Raw genomic sequence first — 17,514 nt, 5'->3', positions numbered from 1 at the left:
TGAAATCAAGTAGCTTGTAGACTCATGCTTCTTCTTCAAATTGCTTCTTCTTCTTCTTCTTGTCGTCTTTCTTGTCCTTCCAGAAGGAGCCATTTTCATAGCTTGTGACAAATTAGAGATTGAGAGAAGAGAAAAAGATTATGGTAGTATTGATTCGTCAAAAGAAAGTGATTCTTAAAGCTATATATATATATATGGAGTTAAGTTTTAAAGTGATTCTTAAGTTCAACTAAAATTATCTTCGAGATTCTAATTGTATTAATTAATTAGTGGAAACTCTTCACGTGAAGTTGATACCTGAGAACTGTTAGATGATTTGACTGATTTGATTAAATTTTCATCCAACGACTCTCAGGTATCAACTTCACGTGAAGTCGACTTCGCCTGAATTTTTAATTAATTATATTTTTAGGATTGACAAAAGTGCACATTTCTATTCACAACGTGCTGACGTGACTTAAAGACATAAATTATTAGTAACACATGTCGTTTTATAATTTGACCACATATAATAATATAATGACGGATTAATTAGTAATAGGTAGCATGCTGACATATAATAAATATATTGTTGGCATCTCAAAAAAGAATAAATATACTTAATTTAATAAAAATGAAAAATAGCAAATAAAATATTTAAAATAAAAATCGGATCAAAATTTAAAATTAGGATAATTCTGATAATGTGTATGTATAATATATGAACTTGGCTAAAAAAAGTTCCTAAAACATTGATTAAAAGAATAAATGAATTTTTATTTTTCCAATAATATATTAAATGCCTTAAAATTTAATAAATTTACATTTAACTTTTTTTAATAAAAATTTTCTTTCTCTTATAACTTTAAGGAAAAGTAACTCATGGAAAATCCAAATACATGATTTATCAAAAAAGAGACCGCCAAATTCATATATATATGTGTGTGCTTTTTTAAGCACCCTCTTAAAGATTGTTGAACAAAGCGAGTCTAAGAGCACCTACAATGGTGAGTTCCTCTTTCACTTTTTTCTGACACATAGGAACTCTAACCATTGGAGGAGAGAAGGAATGAGTTCCTGCACGAGTCTCAAGATGAGGGAGTCCCTCTAAACAGGGACTCAAATTAACTAATAATAATTTGCCATTTGGAAAATTATTTAAAAAAAAAATATAAAATCTAAAATAATTAAATAATTATATTAAATAATGAAATAATAATTAAATTAGTAATTTATATTAATTATTTAAATAATAATAAATTAAATAATTGAATCATAATTTTAAAATGTTAACAATATTATTAAAATTAGCAGTTGTAAACACAAAATTATAAATTAGTGTAATCCACAATTATATATTGTGTATTATTGTCATATATGAATTTATTTAATATTAATATCTTTTAATAGTTAATTATTTTAAATTTTATAAATTTAAATAATATTATTAAAAAAATCAATTACATTAATTTTAAGTATTTTAATTAATTAATTAAATGGGACCACAACAGGGATTAAAGTTAGTTCCTCCTAATGGAGAAGAGAGAGATACTTTGAGTTCCTATTTACCGTTTATAACGCAAAAGCTGATGTGGAGTTACTTTTTATGACAGGTGGGCCATAAATAGGGACTGAGATGAGTTCCCTACTGGAGATGGTCTAAAACACATTTACCCCACTACAGATACCCAATGCCTTGGAATTTTGATAAGAATGCAAACAATATGATGATGCAAAAAGTGGGAGAGAAATGAAGATCATTCAAATATTTTGGGACCCTATATATTAGACTTTTTATTGTTGGATGATGAATTAAATTTTATTGGGATTTCACCAATGATCTGACCAAAAGCATTCTCAAGTCTAGAGTTGCTTAATATCTATCCCTCGTACCAAACAAAAATTGATAACCCCATTAAGAATCTACTACTTTTGTTTAATTGGGATGGTATAATTCAAAATTCTCCTTAAAAATAATTTTTAAATTTCAGTTCTTCATTGGAATCATATATTGTTTTTGTATTTTTTAGGTGATACATTACATTTTTTATGATTATATTACAACTTTCTTTATATTTTAATTTGTATACGATAATAACGTGGCCCAAATAACGTTTAATAAAAAATATTATATATATACTAAATATTAATTATTATGTATTTATAAATATTTATATATGGTGATTAACATATTTTTTTAATTAAATAATCAGTCAATAAAATAATAATAAAATAATTAAATTTATTATTTTAGTATACAAATAATATAATTAAATACTTAGTGGTTAAGATTCTCATTAGGTTACGGATCCATTAAAATATTTTAGCGGTTCTTGTTCAGCCATTTTTGTGTAACAAATTGATTACTCATATTATATGTACTAATTGATTCATATGGAGTTGAAAATTAAGAGACTAAGAGGGTTTGGATCCCTTTGGTTTGTCTTTTTAGAGTAATACTAAATCTTAGCTTAATGAACCTTGTCAGCCACCACCATGCACTTCAAATTTTTTAATTGGTTCGTCATAGAATCCTAGGAGCTGTCTTTGCACTTTAACTTCATGAAACCTAATACTCAGAGCCACCATGATCAAATTGGCATTTGAGGAGCTTAATATCTTGCAAACCGATACCAATTTTCTGTCATACATTCATTTAAAAGACTGTAGACTATTTATTTTGAATTCTAGATTAGGCATTATGCCCCCTATATACAAACTCATTACTAGTATTTTACATTGTCCAAAAAATATTACTAACATTGTTATAAGGTAATCCACTCTTTTTTTTTCTACGGCATTTCTTAGTCCAACAAGTTAAAAATTAATCTATCATGAATTATAATTCTATAAGACATGATTCAAATAGGATTGACAATATATACTTTATCCGCAGATACCTAACTCGGATCAACTCGTTCGGATAGGATTGTCTACTTGACCCGTTGCGAATAGAGTAGAATGCCGTGCGAATTTGTTTGCGGGTAGAATAGGATACGGGTTCAGCATATACCGTACCCTACCCTAATTGCACTCCTAATATATTATATAATATATATGTAAAACAGGGGCAAAACTATAAATTTTTTTAGGAGCCAACATAAAAAATATAAATTAAGAAGAGAAAAAAATTAAAAACTAAAAGAGGCCAAACTAAAAAATTAGAGATTTATATGTAGAAATTATTAATTTTGGGGGATATTATTTTCCTTTTCTATAAAAATTAGAGATTTATATGTACAAATTATTAATTGGGGGGCATTGCCGTCCTTTCCGGTAATGTGGTTCCGCCACTGATGTAAAAGTTATGTATGTAGTGAAAAAAGTGAGTGTTGAACTCACAATTTTTCTCTTATAAAAACTTAAAATAACCACTAAGTTAGTTGATGATCATATTATTTGTAATTTTATATTAAATTTTTTTAAAATTTTATTGTTTTTAATTTTAATTTGAACTTAGTTTTTTATTTTCTATTTTATTAATATGTATGAAATTTGAAATAGTTTAAATTTTATATTTACTTAAAAAAATTTATTTTTCTATTGGTAGGATCAGGTAGGGTAGGATTTAGAACTTTAGGGTACAGGTAGAGTTAGGGTTGAGAGATTCTCAATCCATGAATATGATAGAATATAATTTTAAAAAAATTTTCAACTCACGGGTAGAATTAGGGTAGAGTCCAAACCCTACTTTATCCATTGCCAGCTCTAGATTCAAATCTTTGATATTTGTTTAAACAAATCAATGAGTTAATTACTAAATAGTTATAAGATTATGTTTTTTTTTTTTGCGTTATCTTTTAACTTGATAGGTTAAAGAGTAATAGATAACTTGATAGGTTAAAGAGTAATCCCCTATAGATTTAAATTTTATTTAAGGATTTAAACTTCTAACACTTGCTGCTTAACCAGATTATTGAGCCAAAATGATTGTTATAAGATTAAGCTTATTCACCCAAAGTTGAGAATTAGCCCATTAATCCAGGATTATATATATCCAGTGTCTCTTGGGCTCATATATCCGGCCTGTTAAGAAATCTTCTTCGTGCATAAATAATGGGCCTTGGGTGCTTGACCAAACTAAGTTATCAGATATTTGACCATTTCAAAAAGTCCAACAAAAATACTGCAATTCAAAAAATAAATTACTTAAAAAAAAGAGGGACAAGAGAGAAGATTTTCTGAGCCATTTTATCATCAGCCAGTACTGACTCGAGAAATTTTTTTTTTTTAAAAACATCAGAATCAGAATCTATGGACAAAGACAAAGATTCAAAACCGCCACGTGTCCATTCAGAACCAAACTGAATACCCGTCGAACTGAGTTGGCTCTCTCTCCTCAACCCATTTGGAAAGAACACAGAAAGAAACAAAAAGTCAGAGGCTAACGTTGATTTTCAGTTCTCAGCTTTTTATTTTTCCTCTCCGAAAATTTTCGACCTCAAGTTTTCGTTTGGTTAAGGTTCACACGCTTCAAAAATCCCACCTTCTTCCTGTTCCTCCCTCGTGTTCCTTGCTCTCCACATTCTCTCTCCTCTGCATGCTTCTTCTTCTTTGACTTCAATAGCTACAAATTTCCAATTTTTTCGGATACCCACGATTCTTCCCTTGTTCAAAATTAGTGGGTAACTATCAAGTTTCCAACTTGAACTATTTTCCGCCATAATTTTCAAGTGGGTGAGTTTTGGAGAAACTTTGAAGCTTGTGTTGTGGAAGAAGAGGATATGGTGAGTGCTCTAAGTGTTGTGGGAACATCGTTGGTGGACTCATATCTTTGCGTGGATGCTCTTCCCACAACCACCACCATTACCGGCGGTGTGAATGGTAATAAGCAGTGTTTGGTGAGGCGTGGGAACAACGTGGAACTGAGTAGTTCCTTTTTTGTTTATGGGGTGAGAGAGTGGAGGTTCTCTGTTAATAGAAGCTTCAAGAAGCAGCGCAAGGATAATCGGAGAGTCGCAATTGTTAACGAGCTTGGTGGTCAATATGAGGAGACTTTTAATGATGTTAAAACGGTAAAACACATAAATTCAATATGATTGTGTGGACCATACATGAACAGTTTATATCCATGGTGCCATTTTTATATTTTCATTTCAGATCTATTATTTGGTGTTAGTGATGAAATTAGTCATGTTATTTCAGATCACTATTTGATGATTATAAAGATGTTGCATACCATATGTAGTTTTATACTCTCCTAACTCTTAAGACAGTTTCATTAACATTGATATGTAAATGCAATTTCGGAGGTTCATATAATAATAGTCAATAAGTGTTTTAATATTATACTAGATGTTGTTGCTTGTGATCTTATATTATCTGAATTCATGTGTTGGGATACAGCAATTACTCAACTACTTCACAGTCAAGGCAGTGAGGACAGTGCTTCAGCAGCTCTATGAGATGAACCCACCTAAGTATAGGTTTTTTTATAAGTAAGTGAAATTCACATATGTTGTATCAAGTATCAACAATAGTTTATTGACACTAGAATATAGTTGAATTGTGTTGTGACAAATTTAGAAACTAGTTCAACGTGAGCTTGTGTTATTGTAGACTCTTAGCTTGTTGGAAACTATATCACTTTTACAATCTCATAGTAATGTTTTGTTTTTCTCGTTATTAGTATAATAATTTTGTTGACCAAGTCTTACTCATGCTTATAATGTTGGCAGTTTTGTTGCAACAAACGAGCCATCAGATGGGAAACGTTTTCTACGATCCCTCGCCAAGGTAGTCTTTGATACTCGAGTGTTTTCAAAACTATGATATGTCCATAGAATTTTCAATCTAACATGCCATTCTTGTGAAAATTGCAATCACAAATCAGTAAATCACAATGTGTAAAATGTAATTTTTTGTTTTCCCTTTTTGGACCAATTTGATAGGAGCACCAAGAGCTAGCTGAGAGAGTGATGGTTACACGGCTTCACCTTTATGGTAAATGGGTCAAGGTACTAATAATGGAACTCAGAAAAGTAGTTATATCTTTCTTCTTGATTAAAAATGGCCAAGCTTAAGATTTATAATCTTTTTTTTTTTTTCATTATTGTGGTGCAGAAATGTAATCATGCTGAGATATATGAAGACATATCGAATGAGAACTTGGAGTTAATGAGGGAAAGGCTCATAGAAACTGTAATATGGCCTTCGGATGACACTAACACAGAAAAAATCGGCTGATAAGTCATGCGTCAGAAAATTTCATATGATGTTTTTCCTGCCTTTGGCTTCTTCCTAGTCTCTTCTAGGATATAGTTTATAGGTTTCAGTATCAATCACTACTACTTTCTGTAAGCTGTGAATATGTCTACACATTTTTTAAATACACCTTATGTTCTATTATTACTAAGAGAGTTTGGAATGAATGATTTTTATGAATTGGTTGAAAATCTTCAAAGCCTATTATACGTGCCCATTTTCAGGTATGTAAAGGGGTTAACTAAGAACATGATAAATGTGTAGTAAATTTGTTGCTTATATTTAGGACCTACTTTGTCGACCAATATCTAGAGATCAAGCACATAACATCAATCACTACCCTTCAATTGTTGCTTACACATAAAAATACAATTCTACTATTTGGCAAAATAAAGCAGAACCAAGGATGAAGCTGAAACTTGAAGCTAAGTTCTAAACTTGACATTTACTACTCATATTGTACAATACTAAAGCCTGTCGATCTACTTGGAGCATCTGACTTAGAAAGAGAAACACTTGGAGTAATTAACAAGAAAATGAAACTTGGGGGGCGTATCCGGGTTGGTCAGGAGTGCTAACAAAATTGAAACCTTTCACACTGCTCTGACTTGTTCAAAAATTTAAAGAAATAATTTGATTTACCTGCAAAGGGAAACATGGGAAAAGCAACAACGAATTTGAAATTAGAACATCAAAATTCCATTATGGGGAAGAAACTTCAAAATGACAAAATATTAGGAAAAGAGAGATTTGAGAAACGGATAAATCTTGATCCCGGATAAAAGTATTCTTGGCACTAAACATACAAGAGATAACAATAAACTACTACAAACACAACAGAATAAGCAGCTAATCTGAAATCTCTATAACATGCTCGCTTAATGTACAAACATTGAACTGCCATAAACTTTACAACAGATCTTTCATGTTATTAAGTACTATACACCATAAAAGGTTACACTAAACACTCTGATATCGAAAACCAAAAAATAGTCAATGATTCCAATTTTCAGTGGCATATATCTAGAAAGAAGATTCTATGACAGACAGTAAGCAAGTCATTGAAGAACATCTGCTGAAACATACCATATCCGAAGCTGAGGTTGGATACCCCCTTACATATAATGTACTAGAGAAAATAACTCTATCAAGACATTCTTCTTTGCCTCATCAAAGGGCTTTGCATGGAGATTCGATTACAGTTAACTATCACCAAAGGTAATAATCTGCCCAAGTGCATGTCTTGCGCGAAGCTGCACCAACAGAATAAAATTTACAAAATGACTAAAAGTAGTTTAGAACAAATGCAGTAGGGAATAAAAGATGAAATAAAAATTTAAGGACCTTCACATCCATGCAAGAATCATTGGCCATCCTCTTGATTTGAGAAACTACACCAAATTTACGCAGTTCTACAATCCGGCCAAATGCACCAGGACTTGCAGGAAAAGTCAAATTGACTATGACCCAAACAGCAGATGTGCGTAAACGACTGTCACTGCTGTGCAAAAATTGGCAGAAGAAAGAGCGAGACCCATTTTCTGCTGGTGGAAAGAGTAGTTTCATGATAGCTTCTTTATGAAACTCATTCCCACTTGCAACATTGCTGAGCACGTACATCCCCTATGTAGACCACACAACTAATTAGATGCATCACAAAGTTAATATAAATACCAAGGGTTGCTAAAATATCGACAAACGGCTTTAGTTTCGGAAGTTTTTCCAACCTGTATCAAAATTTCGGTTTTTGAAGATTTCCGAATTTGCCTTCCAACAGCATCCAGGATGATACCTTCTTCAGCAAAAGCGTATTCAACACAGTCCATACACCCATCAACAACATTTCGCACAAGAGCCAGGGCTTGTTCTTGAATAGAAGGCTCAGGATCTGCAGAGTATATATACAGAGAATTAAGAACCAATTTTTTTTTGGGAGGTGCCAATTCAGAAAATATTAACTTTCAATGAGGATCATTACCACAAATAAGGCTAGCTACAGAAGAAACCGTCAGTTCCATAAAAATTCCTTCCTTACACATCTTATCTGCCAGAAATACCATGTTTCTCAAGGCCCATACAGCATTTAACCTTAAAGATGGATCCATTGACTTTGTCAATTGAACAAGCTCTTTAATGCCTCCACATTGTATGAACACTGACTTATGTGCTGTAAAGTCAACCACAATGTTGCTGATAGCACCAAGGGCTGCAACCTGGAAGACAGCATAGAAAGAACTTTGGCTTACTGGGTTAGAAAAGGACTATGTCGAAGAATCTCACTAAATATTGCTAGTAAATAAGCATGACTTCCACAAAAGCGACGATGTGCTTGAGATAAATGCCCATGCTAGATCTAATTAAATAAATAAACGCATACCTGGACAGAAGTAGAAGGATCAGAGAGGAGTCGAACCAACGGAATGACAATTCTTTCGTTCATAAAATAACCTACACTCAAATTCTGAATGACATTTTATGAGAATTCAGTTATAGGTACTACATAGCATAACGCAAATTGAGAACCATATCATGGTAAGTTGCATACCTTGATGGAACGAGAGACACTTTTCAAGCAAATGCAGGCTGCAGTGCGTACATTGGCATCATAATGGGTTAAAGCATCAACTAGTAGATTTAACATCTGTGTTCAGCCAAGAGAGAAAATAATGGTGGATTTAGTATCTAGATATGAAATTTACCAGTGCAACTCATATCATAACTCCATGAAAATATGAGATTGGAAGAAACACAAAATTGCTTATAATTAATTCAAACATGTTCACATTGACATGCTATAAAATATCATCAACATAACAATGCATTTCAATAAACATGTTACTAGCAATAAATGAGGTTTACTATTAATGCCGACGAAATAACAGACCTGTAACGAAAGAAACTTAGACCTGCAGCACTCCAATTTAGAGCAAAGATCAGCCAAGGCTAGAAATATCCCTTCAAGACGTTTGGGATGTGAAGGACAGTCTTGCAAGTGATTGTAGAACTTATCAATTGCATTTCCCTCAAATGCTAACTTCTGCAAATCTTCCTTCTCAGCAATTAAACTCAAAAAGGCAAATGGAGCTTCATCTCCAACTTGACCAGAATCATCAAGGAGTTCAAGCAGAATATTTATCAGTTTGGTTTTGATTCCTGTGTCTTGAAGATGGCAAGAAGAAGCATTTTTAACACAAATCAGGCACAAGCAAGCTAGTAATCTTGTCCGAGAATATTTGTCTTTACTTAATTCAATTACAGGGCTCAAAGCTCTTCCACCTCTAAGGTCGACAAATTTAGAGACAGCTTCAGAATTGTTTTTAACAATCGCAGCTATGGACTCCAAACTAGCATCGCGCTGGCTTAGAGAACCATACAGAAGGCTGATGAGTTTGTCCAAGACACCAGCATAGCATAAGATATTCTGTTCTTCACCTGTCTCGCATGAATGAATAATAATGCTCGCACCCAGTGCGGAAAGACTTTCATTCTCGCTTTTCAACAGTAAAAGCAGGAACTCCAAGTTCTCTTCCTTGAAAAAATCATATTTTGGGGCCAATTTTGATTGATAAATCATTCGTAGAGAACGTGCAGCTGCATCCACAACCTGAAATCAAGTGTGCAAAGGCCAATCAGATGGCATTGGAGATTAAAATATTAATAATCGCACTAGAAATATTTTTAATAGCTATAGAAGTAGCAAGAACAATCAAAGGAGAAACTGAATCACTAAATACCATAAGAACACTCCAGAAGCTAAATTGAGTTCAAAATATGCAATTCACTATTCTCACACAAGCTATTTCATTCCTACTATCAATGCATTATCATGATAAAAAAATAACGGTCCAAATCAGCGTAACCGAGCAAGTACCATCACTAATCGCAACCTAACGATCAACCTAACAATTCAGAGCATTGCAATTTCATCGCAATCTACAATATCTGGCAAAAAAATGATAAGGAAAGAAGAGAGAGAGAAATTGACCTTGTCATCGGAGGCAGAGAGGAGCCTGATCAAGTGAGGGAAAGCTCCGGCGTCGAGGACAGCACGGACACCGGCGTCAAGGCCACAGGCGAAGCTGCCAAGCGCCGCGGCGGACTGTACAATGAGGTTGGGGTCGGAATCGAAGTCGGCGAGGGTTGCGGCGACGGCGGGGACGGCTCCGAGCTTGATGTATGAGAGCTTCTTGGTGCGGTTTCCGATGATGTGGTTCTTCAGCTGCCGGATGGCTTTGAGCTTGATTTGACCATCGGAGGAGGCGAGGCGGTCAAGGATGAGATCGGAGGAGGGGCGGGACGCCGGCATGGCGGTGGCGGTGGTGGTGGATGCGGTTGTTATAGTCGCCGGCAGCGGTGGTGGAAGCTCATGCACGGCGGAGGAGAAGGCGCAAGAAGTTTCACATTCCACAACCACAATGAGAGAGAGAGAGAGAGAGAGAGAGAGAGAGTTTTTATTTATTTTATTTTTTTAACTAATTAATTTTTGAGGGTTTGGTGCTTTTTTGTTTGGATGATAAATGATAATACAATAATGGAAAGTTATCAGGTGTACCTAGGAACAGCGGTATTCCAGTTGTTTTAACCGTTGATTTTAATTAATATATATTATATATATTTTTTATAATTTAAATCAACGGTTAAAACAACTGAAACACCGGTATTTTCAGTACACTTGATAACCTTCCTATAATAATAGTAGTGAGAATAGGGTGAGAGCTATGTTTTGAACTTTTGATGGCAATAAAAGGATTGGAAATTGGAGAAAGGGAGTGTTTCTATTTTCTTCACTTATCTCAATTTAGAAGGTGGCGCCCTTTTCTTTCAATTTTCCGCTCTTTTTTTTTCTATTTTCTTACTTTTTTATCTATTTTTCTGTCTTCAACTTGTGCTGCTTTTTTTTTTTGGTGACTAACTTGTGCTGCATTGCTTGATTTGTGAGCAGATACATCATGCAACCATGCTAGTTATATAATAAAATTAACAATCAAAATTACTCACAAAAAATATATAATAAAATATAAAATACAATTAAATTATACATATATTGTATACATAACAATTGATTTTAGTGTATATTCATTTTTTGTAATTTTTAATTAATTTTGGTTTTAAATATTAAAAAACTAATTGGGCCTTCAAATACAAAGGAGTTCGCACAAACTAAATATCACAATAACATTTCATGCCAAGGTGGTAGGAAAAAAAATTATTCATAACAAAGTTAAGATTAAATTAGATAAATTAGTTCGTATGGAAGTGCCAACCTAGAGTTGTGTTTAAAGCTTAAGTAAATAAGTACCATTTCGAAAAGATTAAATTAATAAAAAAAAGTAAAAAATAAAAAATAGAAAGCATGTTTACAACGTTGTTACAGAGTAAGGCCGAAGACAAATAGTAGGGTCTGGAGAATGTAGCTTGGAAGCATATAATTGGGGGAAAGAATGAGCACGCAACCAAATTTGTCTTCTTGTTACGCGACTCAATAGCCCCAATTTGCCAATGCCACGTAATTTTAAAGGATTGTGAGGATAATTTTCTTCGTTCATTGATGCCGTGTTGACTGTTGAAAGTGGTAAAAGCTAAACTTTCTAACATGGTCAGATCAAATGATTAAGCATTTCACCAAGTAATAAAATTACATACAGATACAGCAGCATCATATGGAGGATGAAGATATTTCAGTTCAACCAAGAAAAACTGCTAGTAAATCCCAATATCAAACAAACACAATGTCCTTTAAAACAAGAAAGAAAAAAAATATTGCTACTGCAACCTAATAATTAGAGACTTGCTCACAAGAAACCTAAGAGACTTGCTCACATACTTACAAATCCATCCAAACTAGAATTCAAGTTTTTTAAAAGACCGTGGCATGGACATCGTCGTCTTCACCTTCCCCAGTTTCGTTGAACATGTACTGATTCTGATACTCCATCAAGTACTGCGTTGATCTTTTGACATCCAAAAATAGATGGTAAACACGGTTTATATCCTCCAGCTCCACTACTTTCCCCTTCCTCTTTTGGCATGCCAATGCAGCTGCTATGATGAGATGAATGGCATATCTCAAGGATGTTTCAACCCCAATTTTGGTTAACAACTGCTTCGCACCTTCAGCCATTTCTACATCTTCCTCTTGGCATCTGATATCTAGAATTTTGCGAATCTCTTCCTCGGTGTAAGGTTGAGTAGAGATGATAAGCAGACGATCAAGCAGATCAATGGGAATTCCATGAGGGGATTTGTAATTGGTGCCTCTAATATTTGTAATGCCTCTGTTAGTAGCAACAACTAATATAGGAGCCATCTCATTCTCCAGAGCTCGATTTAGGAAGGAAAAGCATTCAATATCAAGCATGTGCACCTCATCAATAAAAAGGACACCAGGCACAATCTCTGCCTTTCCTTCCTCTCTCCACTCTGCTACTTTGGTGTCAATTTGTTCTCTTACTTCAGCACGAATTTCACCTGTATCACCAGTGAAAAGAGCCAAAAATCCCTGTGTTCTGAAAATAAGATAACACAACCAAATGTTAGGAATAGCTAAGAACTACAGAAGTAACAAGCTTTGTCACAAGTTGAAAGAGAACCTTCTTCAAAATCCAAGGAGTTACAGGATCCAAACATAGGATACACAAAATCTCGATACTCAATGCCTTTTAGCAGAACTTCATACCAGTTAAAAGTAGATTGACAGAACATATAGAAAATGAAAAACAAGAAAATAGAACACTTATCTAAAAGAGAAAAAAAAGGAAGCCCAATTTAAAATTTTATTTGGAAGAGGAAAAGGAATCCCATTCCCAATTAAGATAATAGTCTTTAATATACTTGCATCTCCTAGGTTGGAAGAAGGATGGCCAATGATCGTGATGCTAGCCCATAAACATTAACCATATGGCATGTAATGCATCTCTCCTTGTTAAGTTCAAATTCCTCCCTCCATACACCATTTTAAACCTCAGCAGTTGCACCTACATTCACCCTAACTAAAAGGCTCTGACAGAGTATTGTTCAAACAATGAAAGTAGTAAACTACTCATTAAAGAGAAAAAATAGAGGATATCCTCAAGAAGAACATAGGCTGAACACTGAACATTCTACATAATATGCATCATACTGAACAAGATTCTTACAAGTCTTGCCTACAAAAATTCCTATGCGGCAATAATGCAGCTAGATTAAGACAACGCATCACGATGATATTAAACTATGGCTTGCAATAACACGGCAATCCTTCAATCTAAACCTATCTCTTAATTAAGCACAAGCATTGCCACATAAAAACTAGCCTGAACAAAAAGTAAATCACTTCAGGTGTCTAAGCAAAGTACCTGCTATTAATAACATCAATCTCATGAAGAGTAACACAATGCACGACCTCCTTGCGCTTCTGCAACTCCCCATCAGGACACTGCACGAACTTCACCTGAAAACAAACAGAGAACAAAAACACTCATTCCATCACTAATCACCTAAGAAACCAACTTCCATAACAACAAATAACCAAGTACACACAACTAATAATGCTCTCTACTGCATACTACAAAAAACGCAACAAACTGAAAAACTAACTCTATATTAGTTACAGGCAGTTTATCTGTTACGAGTTAGTTACCTGAGGCCCCATGGCGTCGAAATCCCTAGACCTCGAAAACGACCTCCCAAGCTTCGTGATCTTTCCAGAAGCCTTGTCAATGGCAATGACGTCACCGCTGGTCACCTTCTCCTTCCCAAGGGCCTCTATCATCTTCGCTCCCAAGTCGTAAACGGTCTCCATCTCCGTCGTCTTCAGAGTGAGTTTGCCGGACTTAGAGGCGGCGCCGGCGACGGCAGGACGGTCAATCTGGACCTCAACGACCTCACCTTCGATGACCTCAGTCTCCTCCTTAATGCGAACACCAATGGCCTTACGGAACGCCTGTGTCAGCGCCTCGGTCTTCGACATCTCGAGGGAGAAGAGCTCGCTGCCGGCAATCATGGCGAACGGTGTCTCGAGGCCGAGGGACTTGGCCATCCCCATGGCTATGGCGGTCTTCCCGGTTCCAGGTTGGCCTGCGAGAAGGACAGCGCGGCCGGCGATCTTGCCGTCGCGGATCATCTGGAGGATGACGCCGGCGGCCTTGCGGGCCGAGGTCTGGCCGACCATGCCCTCGGAGACGGCGCGAGGCTCGAGAGAAGAGTCGAGACCAAGGCCTCGAATGTGAGAGTGAGCGCCTATGCGCTCTATGCGGGTCAAGTCCCGAGACTCCGACAACTTCAGCTCCGCCATGGACGCAGGGTGGTGGTGGCGTTAGGGTTTTAGGAATTTGAAATGTGGGTTTAGGGTTTCTGTGAAGTGCTGAGCTGAGCTTAGCTGAGCTTAGTGGATAATTCACAGTTCACACTACAAAGTACAAGCTCCACGCTTCAGGTTCGGCGCGTCTTTGTCTTTGCGTTGCGCCATTTTTAATGTTACGGGCTTTTTGTTTAAGTGGGCTGGGCTGGGCTGGGCTAGTCGAAATTGTAGCCTTTAATTATATAAAATTAGCCAACTTGGTTAGTCGAGTGGTCAGCTCACTCATCCACTTAAACAAGTGTCGGATTTCGAATCCCGCTTTATACATGCAACAACCTATTGGCTAGCGACAGACTCTTAAATGAAACTCAAATTCGCGACGAATTAATTCTTAATCTATTAGGTTGGGAGATACCATGACAAAAAAAATTTAATAAGTTGCAAAAAAATTCTTCGGCAAAAGAATAAAATTAAGTGAATAATAAAGATTTTTATAAAATTTAGAATGAATATGTATATTGTATATGATAAATTTTTATTGGTGAATTATTTTAATTTAAAAAAAATAATTTTTATTCTTCACCTTAGCATTATTCATTACAAAATTTTATACTAAAATAAATTAATTTAGTTTAACTAAATAGTCAATTTACTTATCTATTTAAACAAATATGTATGATTTGAATCACATTTTATATATACAATAATTTATTAGCTAATAATAATAACAGATTCTTAAATGAAATTCTATTGTTAAATCTTAACCCAATGAATTAAAAAATATCGTGATAAAAAATGAATAAGATATTTTGTCCAACAAAATATAACATAATTAGTTAATTACTCTACACATAATTACCACATCTCAGGTTGATGTCAATGGTGATCTTACCCACGACAGCACGATGCGATTGATAAATTGAATTTGGGCTACATTATACACAAATACATTCATAAGTTAGTATACATTGCAATAATTGACAAGTTAAATTAAAGGGCTTGCTCTGAAAGATTAATTATGAGTGTAAGAGCATACTATACACTTGTCTTGGATGAGTTTTTCCAACTCACCAATTATGATAACTTTCTCTTGTCACATTTGTTGTTTTACTTTCAGCTTTCATCTTCCTATAAGTTGTCACGGTTCTCTGTGTTTCTAGTTTCTAATTATAACGTCTTTCTCTAACTGCAACGTTTTGTATTTGAAAAATATTTATCTAAAACTACAAAGATGTTTTCATTTTTGTACATGTAATCGTGACTTTGAAGTTGACGTATTATGATTTATGACATATTAAACTTGCTTTTGAGGGTTCCACCTTATTATCATACGAGACTATGAAAGTGGAAATATATTTCTTAGCTTCAAACAATTGTCGGTATCAGAATTATATATGAATGAGGAAACCATAGGGGTTAATGTAGGATAAGAGGGAATGGGCCCACAAGAGCTTCGATGATATTTCGTGTTGACTTTATGTTTGGATCTTGATGGGACCTACACGTGTCATTCCTTTCGTTAACTTGGCGTTGCCGCCATAAGGTTAAGTACTTGTTAAAGCACCGGATGTGTGAATTGCGATGTGTGAACTGTGAAGTGTGAACACCATTAGATTAACTAAATGTCCTAAAACTCCGTCTTTAGTGAAGTGGTGAACACATGGATAGATTTGTTTGACACTATATCCGATTAATAATCGGTAATCAATAATTTGTCATGAAATTATCCCTACCTCGTATTAAAAGTTTAAGTTGATAAAAATAGAAATAAGTATTGTTTTGATCTTAACGTTGAGAGTTAGAATCGAAATTATTTTTGATATAATTTTTTTTTTAAAATTGTCTTAAACATTTTATTTCGTATTAAAATGGTCATTTTTAATTTTATTACTAAATTTTCTCAACTTTAATAAAAAAATTATAAATTTAAAAAAAATAAAAAGGAAATAATGCATTGGTGGGAGAGAAAGGAAAAAGGGTACGCGAAGTGAAGGGGGAGGGGAAAGGAGAGGGGAGACAGAAGCGGCGGCAACACGGTGACCACTCACTACTACTATCGCGTCTTCTTTATCTTCGAGGGCTCTCTCTGTCTCTCTTTTTTTTCGACGGTGACGTGACGACCTCCACCTCGCAGCGGGACGAGGCTGAGCGGCAGCTGGGCGCAATGCATTCCTCACCTCGATGGCGACGTGTGTAACGGCGTCAACTCCTCACTGGCTCGCGTCCTTTCTTTCTCTCTCTTTTCTGAGTGCAACACGACGGCGACGCGTGTGATGGCAGCGACTCCTCTCTCCCCTTGGTCATTGGCTTGCCGTCACCCTTTCTTCCTCCTCTCTTTTTTCGGCTTCTGCTTCTGTCTTCTTATGCTTCTAATTCTAATTCTAACTTTGATTTGTTATTTTTTAATTTCATTGTTTTGATTTTGTATGTTGATTTTGTTATTAAAATTGATGTTGTTTAATCTAATTTGGTGTTCTTGAATCTGATTTTGTGTATTTGGTGGTGGTAAAGATGTTGATGGTGGTGATAAAAGTGCTGGTGGTGGTGGAAGGGTTTTTTTTTTCATAAGAAATTAAAAGGACGATTTTAATACGAAATAAAACGTTCAGGACAATTCTAAATAAAAAATGACATCAGGGACGGTTTCAATTCTAATTCTCAACGTTAGGGACAAAAATTACTTATCCCTAAAAAATATAATATGAATGATTATATTTTTAATATTATTTTTTTAAATATAAATTTTTTTAGGTTTGTGTTATTTTTGTAAAAACGATTATCAATGATCAAACTTTAAATTTTTCAAATATAAAATTCTGATATCATATTATAAAATTACTCATTCAAAAAATTTAAAATAATAAATATAACATAAATAATTATATCTCTAATATAAAAAAAATTTTTAAGATCATTAGTTTGTTTCATTTTTCAGTTGTTACTATTACACATGCACTACTAACTTCAAATGTTCCATGATGGTTTGTATTTGAAATATCTCCATTCAGATATTTTTGAATTATCAAAAGAAAAATATTTTCATTCTAATGTTC

The 17,514-nt window shown here is 34.5% G+C and overlaps 3 protein-coding genes across 3 annotated transcripts; 1 reads left to right on the top strand and 2 right to left on the bottom strand.

Annotated features, from left to right (window-relative positions):
• Positions 1-4,387: 4,387 nt before the first annotated feature.
• On the top strand, positions 4,388-6,374 carry LOC107496093 (chaperonin-like RbcX protein 2, chloroplastic). The gene is made up of 5 exons (XM_016117291.3): positions 4,388-4,994; positions 5,326-5,417; positions 5,658-5,715; positions 5,871-5,936; positions 6,043-6,374. Exons 1-5 carry the CDS (start codon positions 4,704-4,706, stop codon positions 6,163-6,165), a joined length of 630 nt encoding a protein of 209 aa, XP_015972777.1. The 5' UTR covers positions 4,388-4,703; the 3' UTR covers positions 6,166-6,374.
• Positions 6,375-6,442: 68 nt separating this feature from the next.
• On the bottom strand, positions 6,443-10,647 carry LOC107496089 (uncharacterized). Its single transcript, XM_016117288.3, has 9 exons — positions 10,169-10,647; positions 9,068-9,787; positions 8,729-8,824; positions 8,561-8,644; positions 8,162-8,396; positions 7,911-8,071; positions 7,528-7,806; positions 7,270-7,436; positions 6,443-6,825 (listed from the first exon to the last, which is right to left on the bottom strand). The coding sequence occupies exons 1-8, from the start codon at positions 10,487-10,489 to the stop codon at positions 7,386-7,388; spliced, it is 1,947 nt and encodes a 648-aa protein (XP_015972774.1). The 5' UTR covers positions 10,490-10,647; the 3' UTR covers positions 6,443-6,825; positions 7,270-7,385.
• A 1,133-nt stretch (positions 10,648-11,780) lies between these two features.
• Positions 11,781-14,591, bottom strand: LOC107496091 (uncharacterized). The gene is made up of 3 exons (XM_016117290.3): positions 13,802-14,591; positions 13,518-13,612; positions 11,781-12,689 (listed from the first exon to the last, which is right to left on the bottom strand). The coding sequence occupies exons 1-3, from the start codon at positions 14,453-14,455 to the stop codon at positions 12,041-12,043; spliced, it is 1,398 nt and encodes a 465-aa protein (XP_015972776.1). The 5' UTR covers positions 14,456-14,591; the 3' UTR covers positions 11,781-12,040.
• Between the last annotated feature and the right edge of the window lie 2,923 nt (positions 14,592-17,514).

The sequence above is a fragment of the Arachis duranensis genome, chromosome 7 (assembly GCF_000817695.3).
Source record: "Arachis duranensis cultivar V14167 chromosome 7, aradu.V14167.gnm2.J7QH, whole genome shotgun sequence".
NCBI classification, from domain to species: Eukaryota; Viridiplantae; Streptophyta; class Magnoliopsida; order Fabales; family Fabaceae; genus Arachis; species Arachis duranensis.
This window is presented reverse-complemented; position numbering and strand designations above follow the sequence as displayed.

Coding starts and splice junctions, on each gene's coding strand:
- LOC107496093 (XM_016117291.3), top strand. CDS start 4,704: ATGGTGAGTGCTCTAAGTGTTGTGGGAACATCGTTGGTGGACTCATAT. Junction 5,716..5,870: donor TTCTACGATCCCTCGCCAAG/GTAGTCTTTGAT, acceptor CCAATTTGATAG/GAGCACCAAGAGCTAGCTGA. Junction 5,937..6,042: donor TTTATGGTAAATGGGTCAAG/GTACTAATAATG, acceptor ATTGTGGTGCAG/AAATGTAATCATGCTGAGAT.
- LOC107496089 (XM_016117288.3), bottom strand. CDS start 10,489: ATGCCGGCGTCCCGCCCCTCCTCCGATCTCATCCTTGACCGCCTCGCC. Junction 9,788..10,168: donor TCTCTGCCTCCGATGACAAG/GTCAATTTCTCT, acceptor ACTTGATTTCAG/GTTGTGGATGCAGCTGCACG. Junction 8,397..8,560: donor ATCCTTCTACTTCTGTCCAG/GTATGCGTTTAT, acceptor GCTGTCTTCCAG/GTTGCAGCCCTTGGTGCTAT.
- LOC107496091 (XM_016117290.3), bottom strand. CDS start 14,455: ATGGCGGAGCTGAAGTTGTCGGAGTCTCGGGACTTGACCCGCATAGAG. Junction 13,613..13,801: donor TCGACGCCATGGGGCCTCAG/GTAACTAACTCG, acceptor GTTTGTTTTCAG/GTGAAGTTCGTGCAGTGTCC. Junction 12,690..13,517: donor ATTGATGTTATTAATAGCAG/GTACTTTGCTTA, acceptor TCTTATTTTCAG/AACACAGGGATTTTTGGCTC.